The 22,431-nt window shown below is 38.0% G+C and overlaps 1 protein-coding gene across 1 annotated transcript in view; it reads left to right on the top strand.

Annotated features, from left to right (window-relative positions):
• Positions 1 to 22,431, top strand: part of Tank (TRAF family member associated NFKB activator) — a 64,361-nt gene that overhangs the window by 34,897 nt on the left and 7,033 nt on the right. Inside the window, exons 4-6 of the mRNA XM_041631608.1 lie at positions 1,155 to 1,273; positions 19,098 to 19,165; positions 19,706 to 19,821. Coding sequence (XP_041487542.1) covers positions 1,155 to 1,273; positions 19,098 to 19,165; positions 19,706 to 19,821 — 303 coding nt within the window. The remainder of the gene's footprint in view (positions 1 to 1,154; positions 1,274 to 19,097; positions 19,166 to 19,705; positions 19,822 to 22,431) is intronic.

Raw genomic sequence — 22,431 nt, forward strand, 5'->3', positions numbered from 1 at the left:
AAGTCAGAAGAGGCCTCTGAGGTTCCAGATAGCTGAACATGTACTGTGCCCTTCCCATTCCTGTCCTATGCTTCTCTCCCTTTAAATGTCATTTGAGGAAACCAGTAAATAATCAAAAAAAGGTAAGTTTCCGTGAGACAACTGGGTAGCCAAGAAAAGCAGTGATAATAAATGTTAACTTACCATCAGTAAGTAGGTTCATGGTCTGCAACAAAGTAAGATATAAAAATAAATATAATTTATTTCATGTGTACAGAAAAACATTGCATTTATATGTAGAAAAGCAAAAGATAAACCATAATGTTAATTAGAAAAGTTCACAAGTAATGAAAATTAGATAGCTTTTTTAAAATAAATTTTTAAAACTTTTGTTTATGGATGTTTTGCCTGAATTAAGAGTCTGGACCACATGTGTGCCTTGTACCTACCAAAACCTGAAGGAGTGTTAGACCTCCTGGAACTGGAGTGAGTCACCATGGGGTCCTCGGGAAGGGCAGCAGTGCTCTTAACCGAGCATCTCTCCAGCCATAACTACATTTCTAATTTTCTATAAGCAGAGTTTTTTTTCAGGTATAATTATCTTAAACAAGAAATGCACACCTAAAAAGTGATGTTAAAAGTTTAACTGGCCTGGGAGTGTAGCTTGGGTGGAGCACTTAGTGCATCCCCAGCCCCATCACCCTCCTAGTTTAGCTGTTGATAAGTAAAATGTAAAAAAGCATAATTAATTCTAGTCTTCTGAATTCTGTATATTTTACCATTGGCTCATGGGAAAATAAGTGTTTAGTGGGAAGGAAAAACTCTAAATGGGCAACTTGCCAAGGTAAATATTACATAAATATTGAATATTGTAAAACTAGGACTTATAATTTATTCTTTTGAAATTACTGAGATATGTTTTTGTTTATTTGGTTTGTTTGTTGGCTTTTCATTGTTGTTTGGTTGTGGGTTTTTTGAGACAAGGTTTCTCTGTGTAACCCTGACTATCCTAGAACTCGCTCTGTAGACCAGGGTAGCCTGAACTCACAGAGATCTGCCTGCTTCTGCCTTCCTAGTACTGGGATTAAAGGCTTGTGTCACCATGCCTGGCTTCATTTTTATTATAATTATTTTCCCAGGGTTTTGTTCTGATGTACAAGTATTTTGTCTTACAGATAACAGTTATGGCTGTGTACCTTTGCTTGAAGACAGTGAGAAAAGGAAGAATAATTTGACTCTTGATGAACCACATGATAAAGGGAAACTAGGAACACTGAGAGATAAGCAGTCAAAGGTAGGAAGTGCTGTTAGACTCGTTCCTAAGAGAGTAAGGCTTCACAGACTTACAGTGCATTTAGTCTGTATGCCCTCACACTTTGAGTGGGTAGAACATAGAAGAAAGGAGGTGATATTCTTTCCCTAACATTGCTTCTGCAGAAACCAACATTTAAATGCTGATATGCAATATATCTTCCTTGTTTCAACTTTCTTAGGCAATGACCTACCACTGAATTTTTTTAAGAAAAATGTTTTAATTAGTTTTATGTATATAAATATATGTGTGCACTGTCTGCACACAAGTGCCTTCAGAGGTCAGAAGAGGTATCAGATCTCCTGGAAATAACTCCATACAGTGTGAGCCACCATGTGAGGGCTGGGAACTGAACCCATGTTCACTGTAAAAGCAATAATCTCTTAGCCACTGAGCTGTCTCTCTCTCTATTTTATTATTTTTAATTACATTTATGTGGGTATCTATATGTAGATATATGCACATGTATGCAGATGCCCATGGAGGCCAGATGCATTAAATCTCCTTGATCTGGAGTTACAGTTGCTTGTGAGCTATATGAAGTAAGTACGAGGAACCAAACTCAGGTCCTCTGCAAGAGTAGTGCATACTATTTACTAATGAGCCGTTTCTCTCCAGCCCTTATCACTAGAACTCTAAACTAAGTTCCGTGTTTGCAAACATGGCATACCCTCCTCAATAGAATTGCTTATATTTAAAATAAAGCTTAAGCTTCATATTTCCTGGTTTTTTTTTAAGGATTTGTTTTGTTTGTGTGTGTCTGCATCTCTTTGTGTATGGGTGTCTGTGCCTGTTACACACTCACAAGAGCTAAAAGAGAATACCAAGTATCCTCCACTGTTACTCTCTGCCACCATTAAGATTTATTTGTGTGTTTTATGTGTGTGAGTGTTTTGCCTGTATTCCTTCATATACACCACATGCATCCCTGGTACCCATAGACGCCAGAAGAAATCATCAGATTCCCCTGAACTGGAGTGAAGGATGGTTGTGAACCACTCTGTAGACCCTGAGAATCAAACTTAGGTACTCTAAAAGAGCAAAAAATTATCTTAAACCACTGAACCATCTCCCCAGTCCCAGGGGTGGGAGTCTGGGGCTTGCATTTTCTGCTAGGCTGGAAGCCAGAAAGACCCAGCAATCCTGCCTCCACCTTGGCTGGTGCTGGGGTTACAGGTAGATACAGGTGCTCTGCTTGTTACTTGAGTACTTGGATCAGAACTCCAGTCCTCATGATTGCATACAAGCACTCTGCCGAGCCATCTCCCCAGGTTCTCTAGTGGTTCCCCATCCTCCTCGTAAGCATCATAAGCATGTAATGAGATGAAAGTTTTAGCAAAGTAATGAAAATTTAAACTGAGGTAGATGGTTAGACAAAAATGATGCTAGATTTAAATTATTTTCTGTTTTTTTCCTTCAGCTTCCTTTGCTTGGCTAGCTTATTTCCAAAGAATTAATAATACTGTGCCAATTATACTGTATTTGAGGGCAGACTATGGAAAAGGCCTAAGGAAATAAGCTCTGGGTAAGGAGTAAATATCAATTCAGTGATGATCCTCATTATCCTTGTTAATAAAAGAGAGACATATGTAAAAGCCATATTTAATTCTTTGAATAGCTCATGAATTTCATTTTCTTGTGCTATAACCATTTAATAGAAGTAAAACTAGACTTTAAAATTTAAAATTATTTTAAAATTTTCTTCTTTTATGTATCTCAATCCAAAGGGCTAGTGAACCCTGAGTATATAAACAAGAAATCTATTTTTTATGTTCATATTTATTTTTCTTTTCAAAATGTTTCTAATTGAAATGAATTACATCATTCCCCCCTCCTTTTCCTCCCTCAAGCCCTTCCTAGCTACCCTCCATTGAACCACTCTCACTTGCCCCCTTTATCAAATTAATTGCAACTTCTTCCTTGACTATTTTATATATAGTGTATATGTTTTCTTTGATTTTATATAGTGTGTGTATACATACATACATAATTTGCTGAACCCATTCTCGGTTTTTGTGTATATACGGTTTCTGACCATTCTTAGTTAGACAACCAGTAATGGGGCTTATTGCTGGGAGAGGCTAATTATCCCTCTTTCATTAGTCATTAGTTGCCTATAGTTCTTTGTCTAAGGGTGGGACCCCACAAAAATTTCCTCACAAAAGTTAACATGTCCACTAATACTACCATCGTTCTGGTCTCATTTATGCAGCCATTTCCTGAAGAGATGTTTCACAGCCAACTTCCTGGTATTCTGGCTCTTACGGTTTTTCCACTCCCTCTTCTGTTAGGTTCCCTGTAGAGGCAGAAACAGTGGTGTAGCCGTGTCCATCAGGGCTGGGCTCCCCACTGTCCATCCATCTCTGCACTGTGTCCAGTTGCAGTTCTCTGATGGTTTCTGTCTGCTAAAGAGAGAAGCTCCTTTGATTTGGGGTGGTAGCTGTACTTATCTGTGGGTGTAAGGATAAGATTTAGAATGGAGTAAGGAATTATGCTGGTCTAAGGAAGTGTGATAGTAGATTATTTTCTAAGGTCCATGACCTCCCTAGCCCCAGGAAGCTGGCTGGATTTCCTGTACCCATCATGATTGCCCTGATGTTTAGTGGGCCTTAAGTCCTATTATATAGCTGTTGATTGCCACTGACATGAGTGCCACTTATTACACCTGAATGTGTATCTTGCGTGCTGGTAATTGTCGTGGTTCATAGGTATTACAGCTATTATATGTTGTGCCCCCATCCCCACCCTACCATCTTGCATAATATATTCTGGAATCAGGGAAGCAAGACCACAGGAAAGAGACTTTCAGGTCAGATCCCGCTCTAGTCATCCAGTCCTGTGTCCTAAGTGTGAGGTGTCTTCAACCTACCTTCACCTTCTGCGAGAGAAACAAGTATTGGACTGTCCTGACCAACCTTTCAAAAGGAGAGTTCCTTATACCTGGTGCTAGATTTTTGTTAGTGTGTAGTTCTTGAGGGGAGCATTGTCAGCCCAAGTGGCTTAACTTCCTTTAGTGTATATGAATATGTATGTGTGGATACATAAATACTTATGTAGCATTATAATTTTAGGTAAATATAAAATAATATGATTCCTTGAGGCTTTCTCAAACAATCTTGGTGTTATTTGTCCCCTTTTCCTCCTCCCTCTGTGTTGACTACCCCCTTCCCTGTTACTCCTTTTCCTAGTTTTTATCTCGCCTGTACTCTGCTGACCACTGCCCCCAACACACACACACACACACACACTCACACACACACTCACACACACACATACACACTCACACACACACACACTCACACACACACTCACACACACACACTCACACACACACACACTCACACACACACACACACACACTCACACACAATGATTTCGTTATACTTTTAGTTTTTGTGGTTACTCCATGTTGAGTATTTGGAGCTGGAAATCATAGATGAGAGGGAACATGTGTCTGTCTTTCTGGGTCTGAGTTACCTCACTCAGTGTAGTCTTTTCTAAGTCTTTTCCATTTACTTGAAAATTCATGATTTCATTTTTCTTACAGGTGAACAGTAAGTATTCCATTGTATATATGTACCATGTTCTCATTATCCATGTTTTTGTTGAAGGTTGTTTTGGGTTGTTTCCATTTTCTAACTTTTGTGAATAGAATGACTGTGAACATACCTGAGCAAGGTGTGTAGAATGGGATGTCAGGTCGTTTGGCTATGTGCCAAGGAGTGGTATAGCGGACCATAGGGTACATTTATTTTTCCTTTTTGAGGATTCTCCACACTAGTTACCAGAATTACTACACCAGTTTGTATTCCTGCCAACAGTGAATGATAGGTCTTCTCTCTACGTCACCAGCATTTTTTGGCAGTTGTTTTGTTGATCTTAGCCATGTGACTAGGGAAGATGGAATCTCAAAGTAATTTTAATTTGCATTTCCGTTATTGCCAAGGATAACAAATACCTCTTGAGGTATCTCTAAGCCATCATCTTCTAGTGGAAACTCTGTTTAGATTCCTAGTCCATTCACTAGTCCATTTTCCATTGGGTCATTTGTTCCTTTGACTCTTTAGATTTTTTTCAGTTTTTTGTATATTCTTCATTTAATCCCCTGTCAGATATATACTGGCAAGGATTCTCTCGCATTCTGTGGATTTCTTCTCTAGCTTAATTGTTTTCTTGACTGTGCAGAAGTTTTTTTGCTTTTATGAAGTACCAGTCGTTGATTGTTGGCCTTAATTATTGGGCAAGTAGAATCCTATTCAGAAAGTCCTTTCTATTTTAGCCTACCTGTATTTTGTCAGCTACCACCTATGCTTGCTTTAGCAGTTTTAGTGTTTCAGGTTTCAAATTTGAGGTCTTTGATCTACTTGGATTTTTCTTTTTCAGGATGATAAGATAGAGGTCTTGTAGACAGAAGTTTCTGTCCCACCCTGTCCCACAGCCATTCAGTCCCAAAGAAACACACAGAAAACTACATTAATAATAAATTGGTTGGCCTATTAGCTCAGGCTTATTAGTAACTAGCTCTTACAATTTAAATTAATGCATAATTCTTGTCTGTGTTTAGCCACATGGCTTGGTACCTTTTCTCAGCATAGCATTTTCATCTTGCTTCCTCTGTGTCTGGGTGGTGACTACAAACTGAGCCTTTTCTCTTCCCAGAATTCTCTTAATCTGGTTGCCCCACCTATACTTCTGCTTGGCTAGTGTTCAATAAGTGTTCTATTAAACCAATACAACTGACAAATCTTTACAGGGTACAAGAGCATTATCCCATAGCAGCTCTAATTTCATTCTTCTGCCTATGGACATCAGTTTTTCCCAGCACCATTTGTTAAAGATGCTGTCTTTTCTCATGTATGTTTTTCGCTTTTTGTCAAATACCAGATGGCTGTAGTTGTGAATACTCATGTTTGGGTCTCTGTTTTATTCTTTTGTTTTCTTGTCTGTTTATGTGCCGGTGTCATACTGTTCTTATTACTATGGTTCTATAATGTGTTTTTAAGGATAATTAAATTTATTACATATTTGAGAGCTGGCAATATATTCGGTGTAAAATAATTGGTCTGAACTTAGAGAAAATATTGGCCAGTCAAGCAATTGAAGTTAAAATCTTTTGCATTTGCATATGTTTTGATCTGTATTTAATAAGTTATAATTAAATTCACTTTTAGGTAATACAGATGAGTATAGAATAGAATCCTAGGAATATAACTTTGAAATATTTTGTTATATTAGTTTTTTTTTTCAAGAATGAAGGCAATGCACATTTAGTTACTTTTGTAAAAGTACTCATTTGCATGATGAGAATAGGAAAGCATAGAGGAATGGATAAGATATACTTTAGTATGTTGATTTTAAATAAAATATCTCTTTCTAGAAGTTGTACTTCTAATCAGTCAGATTTCTGTATGAATTATTAACAGAAATGACTTTAACCAGTAAGAGAAGGATTTACTACTAGCCACCTAGAGTCCTTTTGTCCTTATGTCTAATGAATGGCTTGGAGATTTGTTTTCTTTGAACTATTTCTGTTAGAATATGCAAGAGAGGGAAGGCTGTTGGACACTGGCAAATTACAAATTACAAATTGTGTAGCCGCCTAGAGACATGAATCATGAAACAAAGGAATGAGAGATACATGGTGAGGAGACCTCTTGAGAAAGTTTGACTTAGAAACTTAAAATTGGGTTAGGGGTTTAGCTCTGTGGTTGAATGTTTGCCTAGTATACATGCATCCTGAATTCAGTCTCCAGTATTGCAGTCACTCAGCCAGTCAATAAAAATTGTATTTATAGTTCAGCATGTGCTTGTGCTATCTCTATACAGAGAGTATGCACGAGTCCTTGTCAAGACAACAAGGCCCTATCATTAGATAATGTTTAGGATTCTACTTAAAGTTGAAAGAATGTGCCTATTTTAACTTTAATAACTGGGTTTCACCTCTTGTTTACCCCTATAGTTATGTATCTTTTACAGTGTCTGTCATATAACTAGTTACCCTAAACTTACTAAAAACTTAACAGCATAAAAACAAATTATTTTCTCAATTTCTGTGTATCAGAAACTCAGGAGTGACTTAGCTGGATGGTTGTGGCTCACGATTTCTCATGTTGTTGAAATCAAAAGTAGGCAAGGATTGCAGGTTGAAGGCTTCACTTGTTGAAGGATGTACTTCCAAGATGGCTCATTCACATAAGTTTTGGCAGGAGGCTTTGCCATATGGGTGTCTACTCATAGCCTGGCAGCTAACTTTCCTTAAAGTAAGGGATCCAAGAGTAGAGTGCAAGTGCTTTCCATGACCTAGTCACGAGAGTCACGGCCTTCACTTCCACGGCAAGTGCTTTCCGTGACCTAGTCACGAGAGTCACGGCCTTCACTTCCATGGTTTCATTAGAAGTTTGCTCCAGGAACAAAGACCTGAATCCTCATTTATATATTTAAAGTATTACAGGCATTGTAGGTTACAGTCTGAAAAGGAAAATGTTAATAGTGAGGAGTAGAGGGTTAGCTCCCCCATCAAATGATGACAATGAATTCAGTTTCCTGAATCCTATGACTACACTCAAAAGGAAGAAACACCATGGCCTATGATGTTAAGAATTTGAAAAATATAACTTGAATATAGACTTTTATGAGAATGTAAATGGGTGATGAATGCTAGGAGAACTGAAAAATCATTGCATGTTACTAATTTTTATAAGCATTTTTAAAAATTGAAAATATTTATAAACAAATCAAATTATGTGAAAATGTGCCCTCCGCCTCTCTCCCCCTCCCCATTGTGTGCGCATACCTTGTGCCTTTAAGCTGTAAGTACTCAATGTTTTTTTGCAGCTCAGAGTTTCAAATGCTACTACAGCTCTTCCAAAACAAACATGGTCAAGTGTGTCACAGCAGTACTCCATGGTACTGTACCAGCTTCTCTGTTATTTACTTTCTTTTGCTGTGATAAACACTACAACCAAAAGCAGCTTGCAGAGGGAGGGATTTATTTCATCTTAAGTTGTAGTTCATCATGAAGGGAAGTCAGGGCAGGAACTCAAGGTACCTGGAGGAAGGAACTGAAGCAGAGACTGTGGAAGAATGCTCTCCATGGCTTGCTCAGTATGCTCTTTTATACAACCCAGGGTCGCCTGCTCAGGCATGGTACACCAGCATCAACCACTAAGAAAATGCCCCTACAGGCTTGCCTATAAGCCAAACTCATGGAGGCACTTGCTCAATCTAGATTCCCTCTTCTCAGGGACTCCAGTTTGTATCAGGTTGACAAAAGCCAACCAGCACATATTGCTTCAGTTTTTATGATGGACAGTTTTGGCAAGGGTGTAAAGTTGAACACCAGTAAGCTTTCTGGCCTTCTGTAGTTTATAGAATCTTAGATTGATGTGAGATTCCCCTCTGTATGCTGTAAATACCATTGGTGAATAAAGAAACTGCCTTCGCCTGTTGATGGGGTAGAACTCAGGTAGGTGGGGAAAACTAAACTGAATGCTGGAAGAAAGAGAGGTGGAATCAGTGAGAAGCCATGTATCCCCACCAGAGATAGACACTGGAACTTTACCCGGTAAGCCACAGCCATGTGGTGATACACAAATTAATAGAAATGGGTTAAATTAAGAGGTAAGAATAGCCAATAAGAAGCTAGAGCTAATGGGCCAAGCAGTGTTTTAAATAATATAGTTTCTATGTGATTATTTCAGGATTGAGCTGCTGGGTGGCCGGGAAACAAATAGGCAACCTCCTATAACATTCACTAGGCAGGTCTAGGTCTTGAGTGGCATCTTCATGCTTGTGTTGTATGCATTTATATACTCTGAACTCCTGGTTGATCTCCAAAGTAGGATATATATCTAAGTGCTGGGCCCCATACCTTCCTTCAGTACTTTAGAAACATTTTCTGTTGCAAGTCTCTTAAACTGCCTTTTTTGTTTAAGTTGCTATATATTATAGTCCAGGTTTTGTATCTAGAGAGCATAACATACAGATAGATGGCAGACATACTATTTATCATTTAAACAAAACTTAAAATTCAAACTTTTCAACAAGACATTAATTACCAAGTGATTTCCATCATAAAGTTAGATCTGAATTATTTTGTCGAAGCATAGTGCTATACATAAGCTTTCTAAGAGAAGAGATTGCAATAAAACTGACGGTTACTCAAATGTTAAAAATATTGTGAGCCAAGCAGTGGTGGCTGCACACACCTTTAATCCCAGCACTTAGGAATCAGAGGCAGACATATTCCTGTGAGTTCAAGGCCAGCCTGGTCCTACAGAATTAATTCTAGGACAGCCAATGTTACAAAGAGAAACCCTGTCTTTAAAAAAAAAAAAAAATTAAAAAAAAAAACCTCAGTGTCCTATTAATGCTCATCTTTGTCTTCCCCTCTTTTATTATCTAGAAAGGGTAGCTGGATTTGATAAATGATGGTACATGCCATCTTGGTGTTATGGAAAACTGAAGAAAGATGTGTTTTTGTGTGTACTGTGTTAGAGAACCCTTGCCTTTTCAGTGGAAGCAAATGTCTCGTTCTAAGGGTAGAACCAGTTTTATTTTTATTCAGTTCAACGTTTTTTTTCTAGAGTTACAGAATTAAATATCACAAATTCTAAGAAAAATGTTGATAGCTAAAGCTTTTTAATAAGTTCTTTAAATTTAAATTAGTATTATATACATGCAAATATAATTATATACACATATATAATAATTTTTAGAAAAAGAAAATGAGAAGTGACATCTTCTGTCTAACATTTAAGCAAATTTGAATATGTTAGTGTGGCTTTCTTTTCTCTCCTTATGCCCCCAAATTGTCCCTTTTTCACATTGTTGTAATAGGAGCGGCGGGGCTGCGTCCCCGGCACCCAGCCGCCTGCATGGCTAGCTCTAGCTTATGCCCCGAAATAATTACATGGAAACTGTATTCTTTTAAACACTGCTTGGCCCTTTAGCTCTAGCCCTTACTGGCTAATTCTGATATCCCGATCAACCCATCTCTAATAATCTGTGAGCACCGGTCTTACCGGGAAGATTCTAGCCTACGTCCATCATGGGTCAGAGCTTCATCGCAATGTGTCTGCCCGGGAGCGGGGCATGGCGTCTCTCAGAGGCGTCTGCCCCTGAGAGGAGAGCTGTCAAGTCTGAGCTCACTTCCTCTTCCTCCCAGCATTCTGTTCTGTTTACTCCTCCCACCTATGTTTTAACCTATGAGGGCCAGCCAAGCAGTTTCTTTATTGCTTAACCAGTGAAATCAACAGATTGATATATGACATTCCCACATCATCACATCACCCTCCTTCCCCTTTTTAATTGTAAAGCCTGCACAATGGAATTGGCATACTCTTTCCTGCCTTGGTTTCTCGTGCTAAAACATGAAAAGACTGTTTCCTCTCACAACCTCAGTAGGTAAGGAACAGCATCCCCATCCCACCCACCCCAGCAACACAATCTAGTTTCTCTTGCTGTTGTGTTAAATTCAGTCATCCTAAAAGCTCTTCACATCTAGTTTGAAGGTATTATTTTTCAATGTTATAGAATATATCTACATTCAATTTGTCATATTTTGGTTTTGTTTTATGTTTTCTTCCTTAAATTATATGCTAAGAATCCAGTCTCATGTACACAACATAGTTGTACAGGAAAGCTTTTAACTGTTGTGGGTATTGTTCTTTGATAATGCACCAATGTTGGTAAGAGGCAGTTCCTTTTTTTTTTTTAATTTTGTTGGCATGTGTGTGCACACACCCCATGGTGCACATGTGGAGGTCAGAGAAGAACATGCAGGAGTCTGGATCAAATCCAGTAGTCAGGTTACCTGCTCTGCCATCTCACCACTTTCTTAAACATCTGAAGCCACTTCAGTGAACTTCTCACCTACTTAAAAGCCAGTGGTCTGTCTTACATTTTAACTATCTTTTTACCCATATGGTTTTATAATGAGCTAGCCATTTGGGGAATATTGATTTACTGAACTGTATAGATTATATATCTTCTAAGGGTTGACTTATTAGATATTTAAAAATAAAATTTAATATAATCGTCAAGCAGACCACAGAAACCTTTAGCTATTGGGCAGCTGTCAAACTTACTATAACAGGTACAACTTTTCCAAATTTTAATTCTCACTCTAAAGCTCAAATTTTATTATTGGCAACAAGTCTTGTCACTTGTTTTCCTTAAAGTGACAGGCTAGCTTCATTTGCTTTTGAGAAAATGTCTGAATAACCATAGCCTGCATGTCATTCATTCTTTGAAGTGAAAATAGCATTCTATTAAAAAAAAAAAAGTGACTAGTTCAGCTTGCAACTCACACATTACACAAGTTTTTCCCCCAAGACAACCCTTGCACTTGAAGAGAACGTCAGCAGATTCTCTCAGGGTTGCTTCGGTGCCGTCACTGTAGGTGCCAGTTCGGTAAACACTGCACATACCATCTTAATGCTGTTGTGAAAATAGTTTAGCTAATGGATGGCATCATGTGAGTTTAATCATTAACCATTTTGCAGCTGCCAAAAGAAATGGTAGAGAAAGGTGTCTTTATTAGCTGTAAAGTAGCAAACAGCAAGAATGCATTTGCCTTGTTCTCACCTGGGCAGGAGGAGGTTTACATAGGAGAGCCTGCATGGATGCTTGTGGTTATGTTGGTGGAAAGGAACATTTAGCTTCGGGAGTCCTGCACTTTACAACAAGCACCAATTCAGCTGGATCTTTGGGGAACTTCTGGTCTTTCAAGTTGACTGTCTGTAAACATAGTCCTGAAAAATGCCCAGATAAAGAATAGTCAGAGCTTGAATTCTTGATATGTACAAGGACACACAAGCCTGTGACAGACGTGTCTCTCCAATTGCAGATATCTTGAAAGGATCCTAGGATTCACAGGGGTCCTGAATTCTGTGTTGAGACTCACTGGTTAAGACAGATTGTAATTTCCTCTTAGAGAAATACTAAGAAGATTCTAGCATTTCATCAACTTTAAGAGTACGTGAAGATGCCAGGTGGTGGTGGCGCTTGCCTTTAGTCCCAGCCCTCGAGAAGCAGAGGCAGGCAGATCTCTGTGAGTTTGTGGCCAACCTGGTCTACAGGAGCTAGTTCCAGGACAGTTGGGGCTGTTATACAGAGAAACCCTCTCTCGAAAAACAAAACAAACAAAAGAATGCATGAAGATCACAATGATGTCTCATAGTTCCTTTTCACATTTATTGGATAATTTTTATATATTAAGTTATACTTACAAATTGTTTCCAGTTACTGCTGGGAACCTCCTTCAGCCAGTGGCCTTTGAGAGGCCGGAACAGGTTGGGCATGGCCTTGGGTACCAAAAAGGTGTGCATTCGCATGCCTCCTCTCTTTCTCCTCTCTCACCTGGCTGCTGGATTCAGTTCCTGTTGCCTGTTCAGAGGACTGTGATCTGTGAGTCCCTCTTTAAAAAAAAAAAAAAAAAAAAAAAAACTTCATTATACCCAATTCTGAGCTAGTGTGGGATTATTTTATTCACATTCTTCTACAAGTTACTTATCTATATACATAGCAAATGCTGATTTTTACCTTTTTACTGTAATCTAGTAGTTTTGTGGAGACAAGGCGTGTTTAGCTCAGGGTAGAGTACTTGCTTAGTATACGCAGTCCTGGATTTAAGAATGCATGTAGTGGGACAGCAGGGTCGCTCAGTGGTACTTCGACCAAGTCTATGACCCGAGTTTGATCCTGGGGACCCACTTGGTGAAAGAAGATTGCCCTGGTAGGTACACACAAGTCTTACTCATCACACATACATGTGTAAATTAATGTAATAAATGTTTTAGAGAGAGAGACTCTATGTGGATCAAAAAGCCAGTTAGCTTTGTTTAACCACAGGATCTCCAGCACTTTTCCTAATGTGGTATTTTGACTTTTTTTTTAATGGGCCTTATAATCCCTTCAGTGACATTGCTAAAATATAGATGTGGAGAGGGCGGATCACCTAAGTTGTCATTTCCACCTAATATATTATACTCTGAACTCTCCTGCTTACTAGGCAGACTTGCTATGTTACGACAGCAGACTCACACTGAAAGATTTTTTTCTTTGCCATTAGTCATATTTCCATATTCTTTTTAAATTTTTTGTTTTGTTTTGTTTTTCGATTTTTCGAGACAGGGTTTCTCTGTAGCTTTTGGTTCCTGTCCTGGAACTAGCTCTTGTAGACCAGGCTGGCCTCGAACTCACAGAGATCCGCCTGTCTCTGCCTCCCGAGTGCTGGGATTAAAGGCGTGCGCCACCAACGCCCGGCTCTTTATAAATTTTTTAAAGGTTTTTTATTTTGTATTTTGAGTATGGTTTTATTAAATGTAAGATACAAAAATGAATACTATTGCTACCAAAAGAGTTGGCATCTTTTATTACTATGTCAAAGTTTTTAATTGTCCAAATAAAAAAAATATAAAAATATGGAGAATATTAACATCTAATCTACATTTTCCATTGGCAATAGAATAAAACATCAACTGAGTTTTTTTATTTCTTCTACAGCTACATAATGAGATCATTTCACATTTTTTTAAAACTGAATTCACAAAATAATAGAGTCAGGTCTTTAAAACTCGTGGTATCGGTTTTTTATTATGTGTGTGCGTGTTTTGCCTGCATGTACGTATGTGCACCACATGCATGCCTGGCGCCAGTCAGCTGCGTATGCACTCAGGAAGCAAGGAGCGATGAATGCAGGCACTTTGTTCTCCTGTTTTGATCATCTCTGATCTCAGCCCGTGAGGTGGGAGGCACATTTAAGTCAAGTCTTTCCTTACTTTTCTGGAAACACACTCATTGGCATACTCAGAATTGTGTTTCCATGGTTGATGGAGGAAGGTCATTGGTTAAAAAATAAAGAAACTGCTTGGCTGGCCCTCATAGGTTAAAACATAGGTGAGAGGAGTAAACAAAACACAATGCTGGGAGGAAGAGGAAGTGAGCTTAGAGACGCCATGCTCCCCTCCCCCGGGCAGATGCGATAGCTCTGCTCTCTGAGGCAGACAGCCATGAAGCTCAGACCCAGGATGGATGTAGGCTAGAATCTTTCCCGGTAAGACTGATGCTACACAGATTATTAGAGATGGGTTGATCGGGATATGAGAATTAGCCTGTAAGGGCTAGAGTTAATGGGCCAAGCAGTGTTTAAAAGAATACAGTGTCCATGTAATTATTTCGAGGCATAAGCTAGCAGGCGGCCGGGGTGCTGGGGACAATAAAGATTGATCATAGGAATACTGTGTACATTAAATTACAGGTAAAGAGTTTTCCTAGATCAATTAAGTTTAAAGGGAGCATTTGGGAGAGTGGTATGAAAAATCATATTTAAAATGGCTACTTAAAATATGTGGTTTCTATTTTGCATGAGAATTCACCCCCAGAAATAAATATTTATACTCCTTAAGAATGTAAATTAAGGGACTATGCACTTGAGAGCATAGTCTCTTCCAGAGAAACTGGGTTTGATCCTCCAACAACCACATGGCAGGTCACAACTCACTTGTAATTCTAGTTTGAGGAGATCCAGTGTTCTCTCCTGGCCTCCAAAGGTACCAGGCATGGATGTAGTACACAGACACACATACAGGCAAAACCCATTCATATAAAATAATAAAATACTTTTAAACAAAGTAAATTCAGAAAGATATATGTAGAATGTAATGAAAAGAAAAGGGCTTAAAAGACAGGGTAATAGAAAAATATTACTCTTCAACGTGATGTTAGTAGATTTAAAGTCATAATGGTTATATACAGATGAAGTATTTTTAACCTTTTAAAAGTATCATTGAATTGATAGATATTTTTGGTGGATTTATATTAAACCAGAATCCTGTAAAGAATTTGGAAGTAATTAGGGTGTTTAATTTTTTTATATATTGTTTATAAAACTCGCTATTTCCTTCAAAACCCTGGGATGAATCCCGTTTTGCCCTGGAGTTGTTCCCACGCTGGCAGTGGGTTTGCCTCACGCACTGTCTTGTGCGCAGCAGACCAAGCTCCTAGTAGTTTGCTCCTCATAGATTTTACATGTATATAAATCTGTTCAGATCAGTTACAATTCCCTATTTTTATACTTATCTCATTCCTGTACTTTTTTTCTGGTCCTATTTTCTGGGTCTTCTCTTGTTTTTGCTTTCTCCTTAGTTCAGTTAAACCTGATACTTGATATCGCCAAGACTTTTGTTTCACTATATCTGAAGCTCATGTGGAAATATCCAGCCTCAGTTGGTCTTTTAATATTTCATTCTTTAAATTCTAAAAAAATCTACATGAACGTGAATCCCTTGCTTTCTGCTTCTTTTTCCACAACTCGTGTTTCCTTTTCCCCAGCTCACATTTGTAGCTTCACAGTTTATCACCCTTTATCAACCTTTTCTCCCCCCGTGGTGGGTTTCTTGATTTACATTGCTCAGAGTAAAAGTAGCTCTCCTGCGTGGGCCTGTACTCCCTGTGCTCAGGACACTTAGTCAGAAGGGGCCCTGGGAATTGAAGACCAGCCCGATCCACACAGCCAGTTCTAGATGGCCATTTTCTTAAAATCACGTCTTGATCCAGCATTCAGGAAACAGAGGCAGGCAGATCTCTGTGATTTCAAGGCCAGTCTGTCCACAGCGGGAGTTCGAGGACAGTCACTGCTACATAGAGAAGCCCTGTCTCAAAAAAAAAAAAAAATCACCAAACAGAAAGTGTAGTTCTCTTTTTTGTTTTAAAAGAACAATCTTCTTGAACATAATTCAGGAATTATATGAATTGGTACTGACTCAACTGAGTTGCCCAAGCACCTAAAAGTAAACATTTTTGCATGCAAGGATCCCATCTGAAGTTTAGAAGGAACACTTCGTGCAAACTGTCCTAACATGACAGGCTCTGCTATGTATGTCACTGCGAACTCACCCCTTTATTTAAATTAGTCTCCTAGGTCTGCAGGTATAGCTCACTGGTGGGAAAGTACTTGCCTCGATGTTTTGAAGTCATGGGCTCAATTCCCAACAATAAATTAGTAAAAATAAAAATAGAATAAAATAAAGGTTTAGGTTACTTAAATAAAAGAAAATATACAAATACTTCCACTTTCTATATCAGATATAACAAAGATAAGACTTGTCTCAAAATGTAAACTGAGCCATGCCTATAATCCTAGCACTTGGGAAGCTGAGGCAGGAGGATCTTGATAAGCTCTCAGTGACATACTTAGCAATGCCTGGTCATGTTTCTCTGAGGTCTCTATGTAGGTGGTCTAGGTTAGCCTTGAATTGAGATTCTCCTGCCCCAGCTTCCCAAGTGCTACAATTATAGGCCTGGCTCAGTTTACATTTCTTTCTGGAAAGGGGCTGATATCTAGTACTTTCTGAAAGGCAACACAGTTACCTTTTTGTGTTTTTTTTACAGTGCTAGGCACACACCTCAGGTCTTGGGCATGCTAAGCATTGCTTTGTCATTGAGCGACATGTCTAGCCCAATTTTCCGTTATCTGCACATGAAGAAGAATAAAATAGATTTTGGAGTAATGGACTAGCAACTGCAGCTTTCTTTTTCTTCTTTTAGGATTACCAAATACTCTGACTCTGATATCTACCTATGAAAAGCTAAGGTTGACACTAAGATTGTCCCAGTCCACACACAAGGACATTTCAGGACCACTTCACATCCTCAGCTGCAGACGGGAGCGTGGCTGAGACATGTAAACCATCCTCCACCATGCGCTGGGAAGAGTTTGTGCTGTTGTGTATCTTATGCCTCAGAATAAAGTCATCCGTTGAATGGCTTGACACATAAATATCTCTTAAAATGTTCAGATCTCTCTTGCTTTCTTACTTGAAGTTATGATAATGTCAGCTTCCTACAGTGTAAAATCCACTTAGTAATATTTGAGAATCAAAGGAAAAATACAAGTTATGCTTGTCTAGTGTTAACTTCCTTTCAGAGGAGGGCTGGAGGTGGCGGCACACAACCGTAACCCCGGCACTCTGGAGGCTAACACAGGATGGATGAGCTCACAGACTGCACAGTGAGTTCCAGGCCTGTTTCCAAGAGAAAACTGTGCACTTGCTGCATAGTAAGAGATGTAGAGTGAACGGCAGAAATTGCAGCGTACTGCTCTGTATAGCAATGCCTTTTCTTTATTAGTAGGAAAAACAAAACTATATATATAAAAAAAGCTGTATATTTTTATCCGAAACTAAAAGATTTCATTTTTAGATATTTAATAGACATTCCTGAGTTTCCTGAGTAACCTCCCCCCTTTGCCCCTGCGAGTAACCCAATGATTTTTTTCAGGTTATCAAATTTAGACATCACAGAAGGTTGGCACCAATATTTTCTAAGCCAAACAAAAATTGATCTTTCTTCTATTATCTATTGTTTCACCCCTTCCCAGCCTGCCCCAGTTGGTTTTTAATACTCTTCTGACCTCAGAAATGGTCGCTCTTAGTTATATAAAAATCAGCGTTTGGAAAGTAAGGTATTATCATTAACCACTTACTGTAATTTATCTTCAATTTCAGGTTAAACATTGTTTTTGCTCTTTCTAGTTCCTAATAGGGTATAGTTACTGCAGATTTCTAGTGGCAGTTTTCAAAAGGAATTTGTTTCATTATTAAATTATAATTTAATAAGCATTTTTGTTATAATGTACATCTCCTTTGACTTTGTTACAGTACATTGGATAATACGGGGCTAGTTTTGTCATAAGGGGACTTCATGGCCCAGCCTCTGACTTCCATGAGCACCCGCACTTATGCACACAGATATGCACACACCTACATTTCATTAAAAATAATAAAAATTAATTGTTATTTTGCTAATAACTAGCGGTGACATTAATTGAATAAAACCAAAAGTTACTCAAGATCGGGCTGGCAAGATGGCCCAGTGAGTACACGCACTTGCTGCTGAACATGCAGACCTGAATTCATTTCCTAGGACCCAGATGGCAGAGAGAGAACAGACTCCTGCCAGTTGTTCCTGCATGCACACACAAAATAAATAAATGTAAAAATGGTTTGAATTTGAATTTAAGAATTATACAGTTTGTGCTAAATTATAATTTATGAGTATATAATATTAGGACTTCTTTAGATTTCAGAATTTATTGGCTTATGGCTTCAGAAAGCACAAAGAGCTTACCAGATATGAGGTTTTGTGTATTTTTAACTCTGAGCCATAGAATACATGACTACAATATGTTCTGTGGTTATCAATTTTCAGTGTCAGAAGTTGTGTAATACCAGTGTAGGCCACAAGGTGGGAGTGAAAGGCAAGGACTTGTATCCAGATAGCTCAAATACATAATGCATTATCTTTATAAGCCTTTTAGATGCTTAGTAGATAAAGCAGGAGCTGTAGTTTGGTTACTTCTTGTGTTACAGTTTCATTTCTTATTTTAAAAAACTATAACAAAAGACAAGGGCATTGATTTACATATATAGGCCATTATTAATAAATACCAAAGGACAAAGTGTCAGAAATATTTTGCCCCTAAATTCCTGGACATTGAAGTGCTTGGTGATTAGAGTAGTAATTTTGATTAACTGAATATGAAAAATTTCTTTAATTACCATTAGTAGAGACAATAATCAAAGAAATGACTGAAAATTCTTTGTATTTTTTTTTTCATTTCCCTTGATCTCATTTAAAGAAAAAAGAACCTATTGTGTTTTTATGGATACACAAAATCTCTTGTAGTATGTGTGAGAGAGCACACACACATTAATGTGATTGGTTTTAATTAGGTGAATGCTGTATTGTGTTTTCCCGTTTGAGTTTGGAAGCATGTAAAGTGATCATTTCTTTTCCTCCTAAGGGGAGAAGACAAGTTTCTTCTGGAAAAGAGCCCACAGCGGACCTCAGCCTCCCTTCACATCAGCACAGGTGCTTCTAGAACCTTTGCCAACTCAAGACTTAAACAAATTAAATATGCAATATTTTGTATGTTTTTAAAATTTTTAGCAATTGTAAAAGAAAAAATAGTTGTTAACCCCTGAAGTGGACCTGACTGCATCATATGGTTACAGTAGAACTAGATCTGAAAGCTGACTTCTCTCGCAGTCCTATTTCAGCCTGTATCATGGCCGGATTGTTGGGTGTGATGAATCCTGATGTGAGCCAGAGTGAAGAGTAATTAATACTCTATTCATGATGCTTATGGAGAACATCCGTGTGACATATGAAGGGGTAGATACACTAACATGCAGGGCAAATGAACCAGACCTTTTATCATTTGTTTTGTGCCTAGCTTTTTAAATATTAGAATTGCTTTTAGCATATCTTCTACAAATTTAAATTTTAGTTTTAACATTTAACCTTTCCATAATTCTGATACCCATAAAAAATATGCTGTATATATTTAATTACAATAAAAAATCATTTTAATTTATAACCTTACATTTTAAAATATTGATTTGTTTTTAGGGATAATTTAGAGAAGACTTTCTGGGACCTTAAGGAAGAATTTCATAGGATATGCTTGCTAGCAAAAGCACAGAAAGACCACTTAAGCAAACTTAATATACCAGATATTGCAACTGGTAAGATTTAATTTATCTTATAGTAATTTTAATTGTACTGGTTGAAATAATTTAATTTTTAGTATAAAAATAATTCCAGATGCTTATGAAAGGCTAATACTCTGCATCTTGCCCCTTATGGTTAAACATATATATGCTATTAAATTCTATGCTGTACGTTGTAGAATTTCTGCTTTTTCACTGTTTTTTTATTACATATGGTACTGTATAGACTCAAGTGAATAGCCTAATTACCAGTCAGCTTAATGAGAAGTACCGTCTTCAAAATATAGGATACATCTCTATATTTTTTTTAATTTGGGGGTCATGTTAGACATTAACTCACATGTCAGTAAGTGACCCTAAAGCAAAACTACTATATCTGAACTGACTAAAATTATAACATCTCCCTTGTTTATAACCAAGTTCTGCCCGAAATGTCATCAAACAGTACTTAGAGTTTCTGATGATCTAGTTGAAGAATGAAAATGTGGAGTGCACATTTCCTGAGACCCGCTTCTCTTGGCGGCACAAAATAAAAACTGAGTATAAAATGCCACCTAGGAACATCTGTGCGTGTGTGTGTGTGTTGCTTTTTTGGGTTAGTTTTGTGTGGTGTGTGTGTGTGTGTGTGTGTGTGTGTGTATGTGTGTTTTAAGCTCCAGACTGGAATTTTTGTAGTTGCTTCACAGTTAAATATTAATAACAAAATATCAGAACATATTAAGTCTAGCATCTGGACACACTAGTAAACAGAAAGTAAAGTGATCATTTAGAATGATGGGTTCCTGTGTGCCCTGTGATTTGGAATATCCTCCAGGCAGTTCCCTAGTAATAGGATTTACAGTCTTCACTCTGAGAGATGTCGCAACAATGATGACTAGCATGTCCTTCATTGAAGGTCCTGTTTTTTTCTGTGGCTCTCACATCATAACGTTTAAAATCACTGATAGCGGAAGTTCTCTTTTTGCCACTACCTGTATTTATTTCCAGTAAATGGTGAGGGGCAGGAAAACAACCTTTGTATATAGACATACTTTGTGTGTCCCTGCTTGCCAATCTTCCTATCTTTTCAAAAAGTACTCTTAATTTCTCCATCTTCATGTTTGTAATGTTCATGGAAAATTGTTTTTTTCCACAAACTGAAGATACTAGAAATCAGCAGTCTCACTTGAAATAGGCTAGCTGCGTCTAGACTTCATAAGCACGCTCTTTGAGCATCAGCATCTTATCAAAACATTGTAATAGTGATATAGTCTTTGTTATGCAGAGAACATAACCCATTATCAATTATTTAATACTTTGACCATTTTTAAATTGCGTAAGTCTAACTCTTAGTATGTATCTGTCAACCTGAACACTGAGTGTTTAACTTCAATTTCTTCCTCACGAAAGCTGCTTAACATTATTCTTATGCTTTACATTAACTGTGTCACAAATAGTAAATCGTTACCCTTGAAATATGTGAGATCTGTATTCAATTGAATAAGGCTTTGCTTGGTTCAAACAAAACACAAAATGTTAAGTATTATGCCCTGACAGTATAGCTTTATACTGTCTCTTACTGTATATTAGGGGCAGGAATGAAGACAGAAACACACCAAGCAAGGTTTCCAGTACATGTGTGATTTATTGCCATGTCTCTTCTGGTCATTCTCAGGGTAGTAACCTTGAGAAAGGATCAAGATAGAGCTGTATGTTTAAGCAAATATTTTCTAGTGAAGAGTTGCTAGTCTAAAAGCAGGGTCCCATTTTATTTTCCACTGGACAAGAAGAATATAGGATTGGGTTATAGATAATCATTAGCTCTTCTGTCAGTATTCATGATAATTTGCAGAAGTAGTCTGACCAGCTTATATATAAATTTGGAAATTCAAATTTTTCATTTTACTTGTTTTCCATGCAAAAGTAAGTGTTATTGAAACAAATTGTGAAGGCTACATGTATGCTCACTGGCGTGTGTGCCTCAGTGTGGTATTGGGGTAACAGGTATTTTCATGAACTTTGATCTTTATCTAAGCTCAGACTTCTGATAGGCATAGGCCTCTTAGTTTCTACTCTTACCACATGTACAGATCAACTCTAATTAATTTAATGTGGCAAAGCTCATATACCAACTAGCTAGTCAAAAGTAAATGTCTGCTTCCTTATTACAGCTGATTGATGTGTCCCTGTCTTCTTTGAAAGGGGTTAAGTCAGCTGGTAAGAAAGTCACTCCAAGCACAGTTCTGTCAGCTTGATCCTCTGTAGAAACCATCATGTTCAATTTAACGTAATGTTTTTGAGGACACTCCCAAGTTGACTACCTGGGTTCTAGTGCCAGATTCAGCACTTGCTAGCTGCACAATCTTGGAAGTAGCCATGGAATTAACCTCCCCGTATCCATCCCTTCACATGTAAATTAGAGATAATAATAGTGCCTGAGTTGGCGTTACTTTGAGTATTAAGTAAATTAATGTACATACCACAGTCAGTGCATGGCACATGGAAGTGCTATCAGTGTTAATAGCCGTTGCCATTAGCAGCAGCTGCGATTCTAAAGCATTTACCTTGTTCTCCTGAAAATCAGTTGAGAAGTTATTCCTTCTCAGGTATTGCTGAATTTTATTCCTGTTTCTTAGCATTTCCTGC

The sequence above is a fragment of the Microtus oregoni genome, unplaced genomic scaffold (assembly GCF_018167655.1).
Source record: "Microtus oregoni isolate MIOR12 unplaced genomic scaffold, Mior012 000037F_ref0000500, whole genome shotgun sequence".
Taxonomy (NCBI): domain Eukaryota; kingdom Metazoa; phylum Chordata; class Mammalia; order Rodentia; family Cricetidae; genus Microtus; species Microtus oregoni.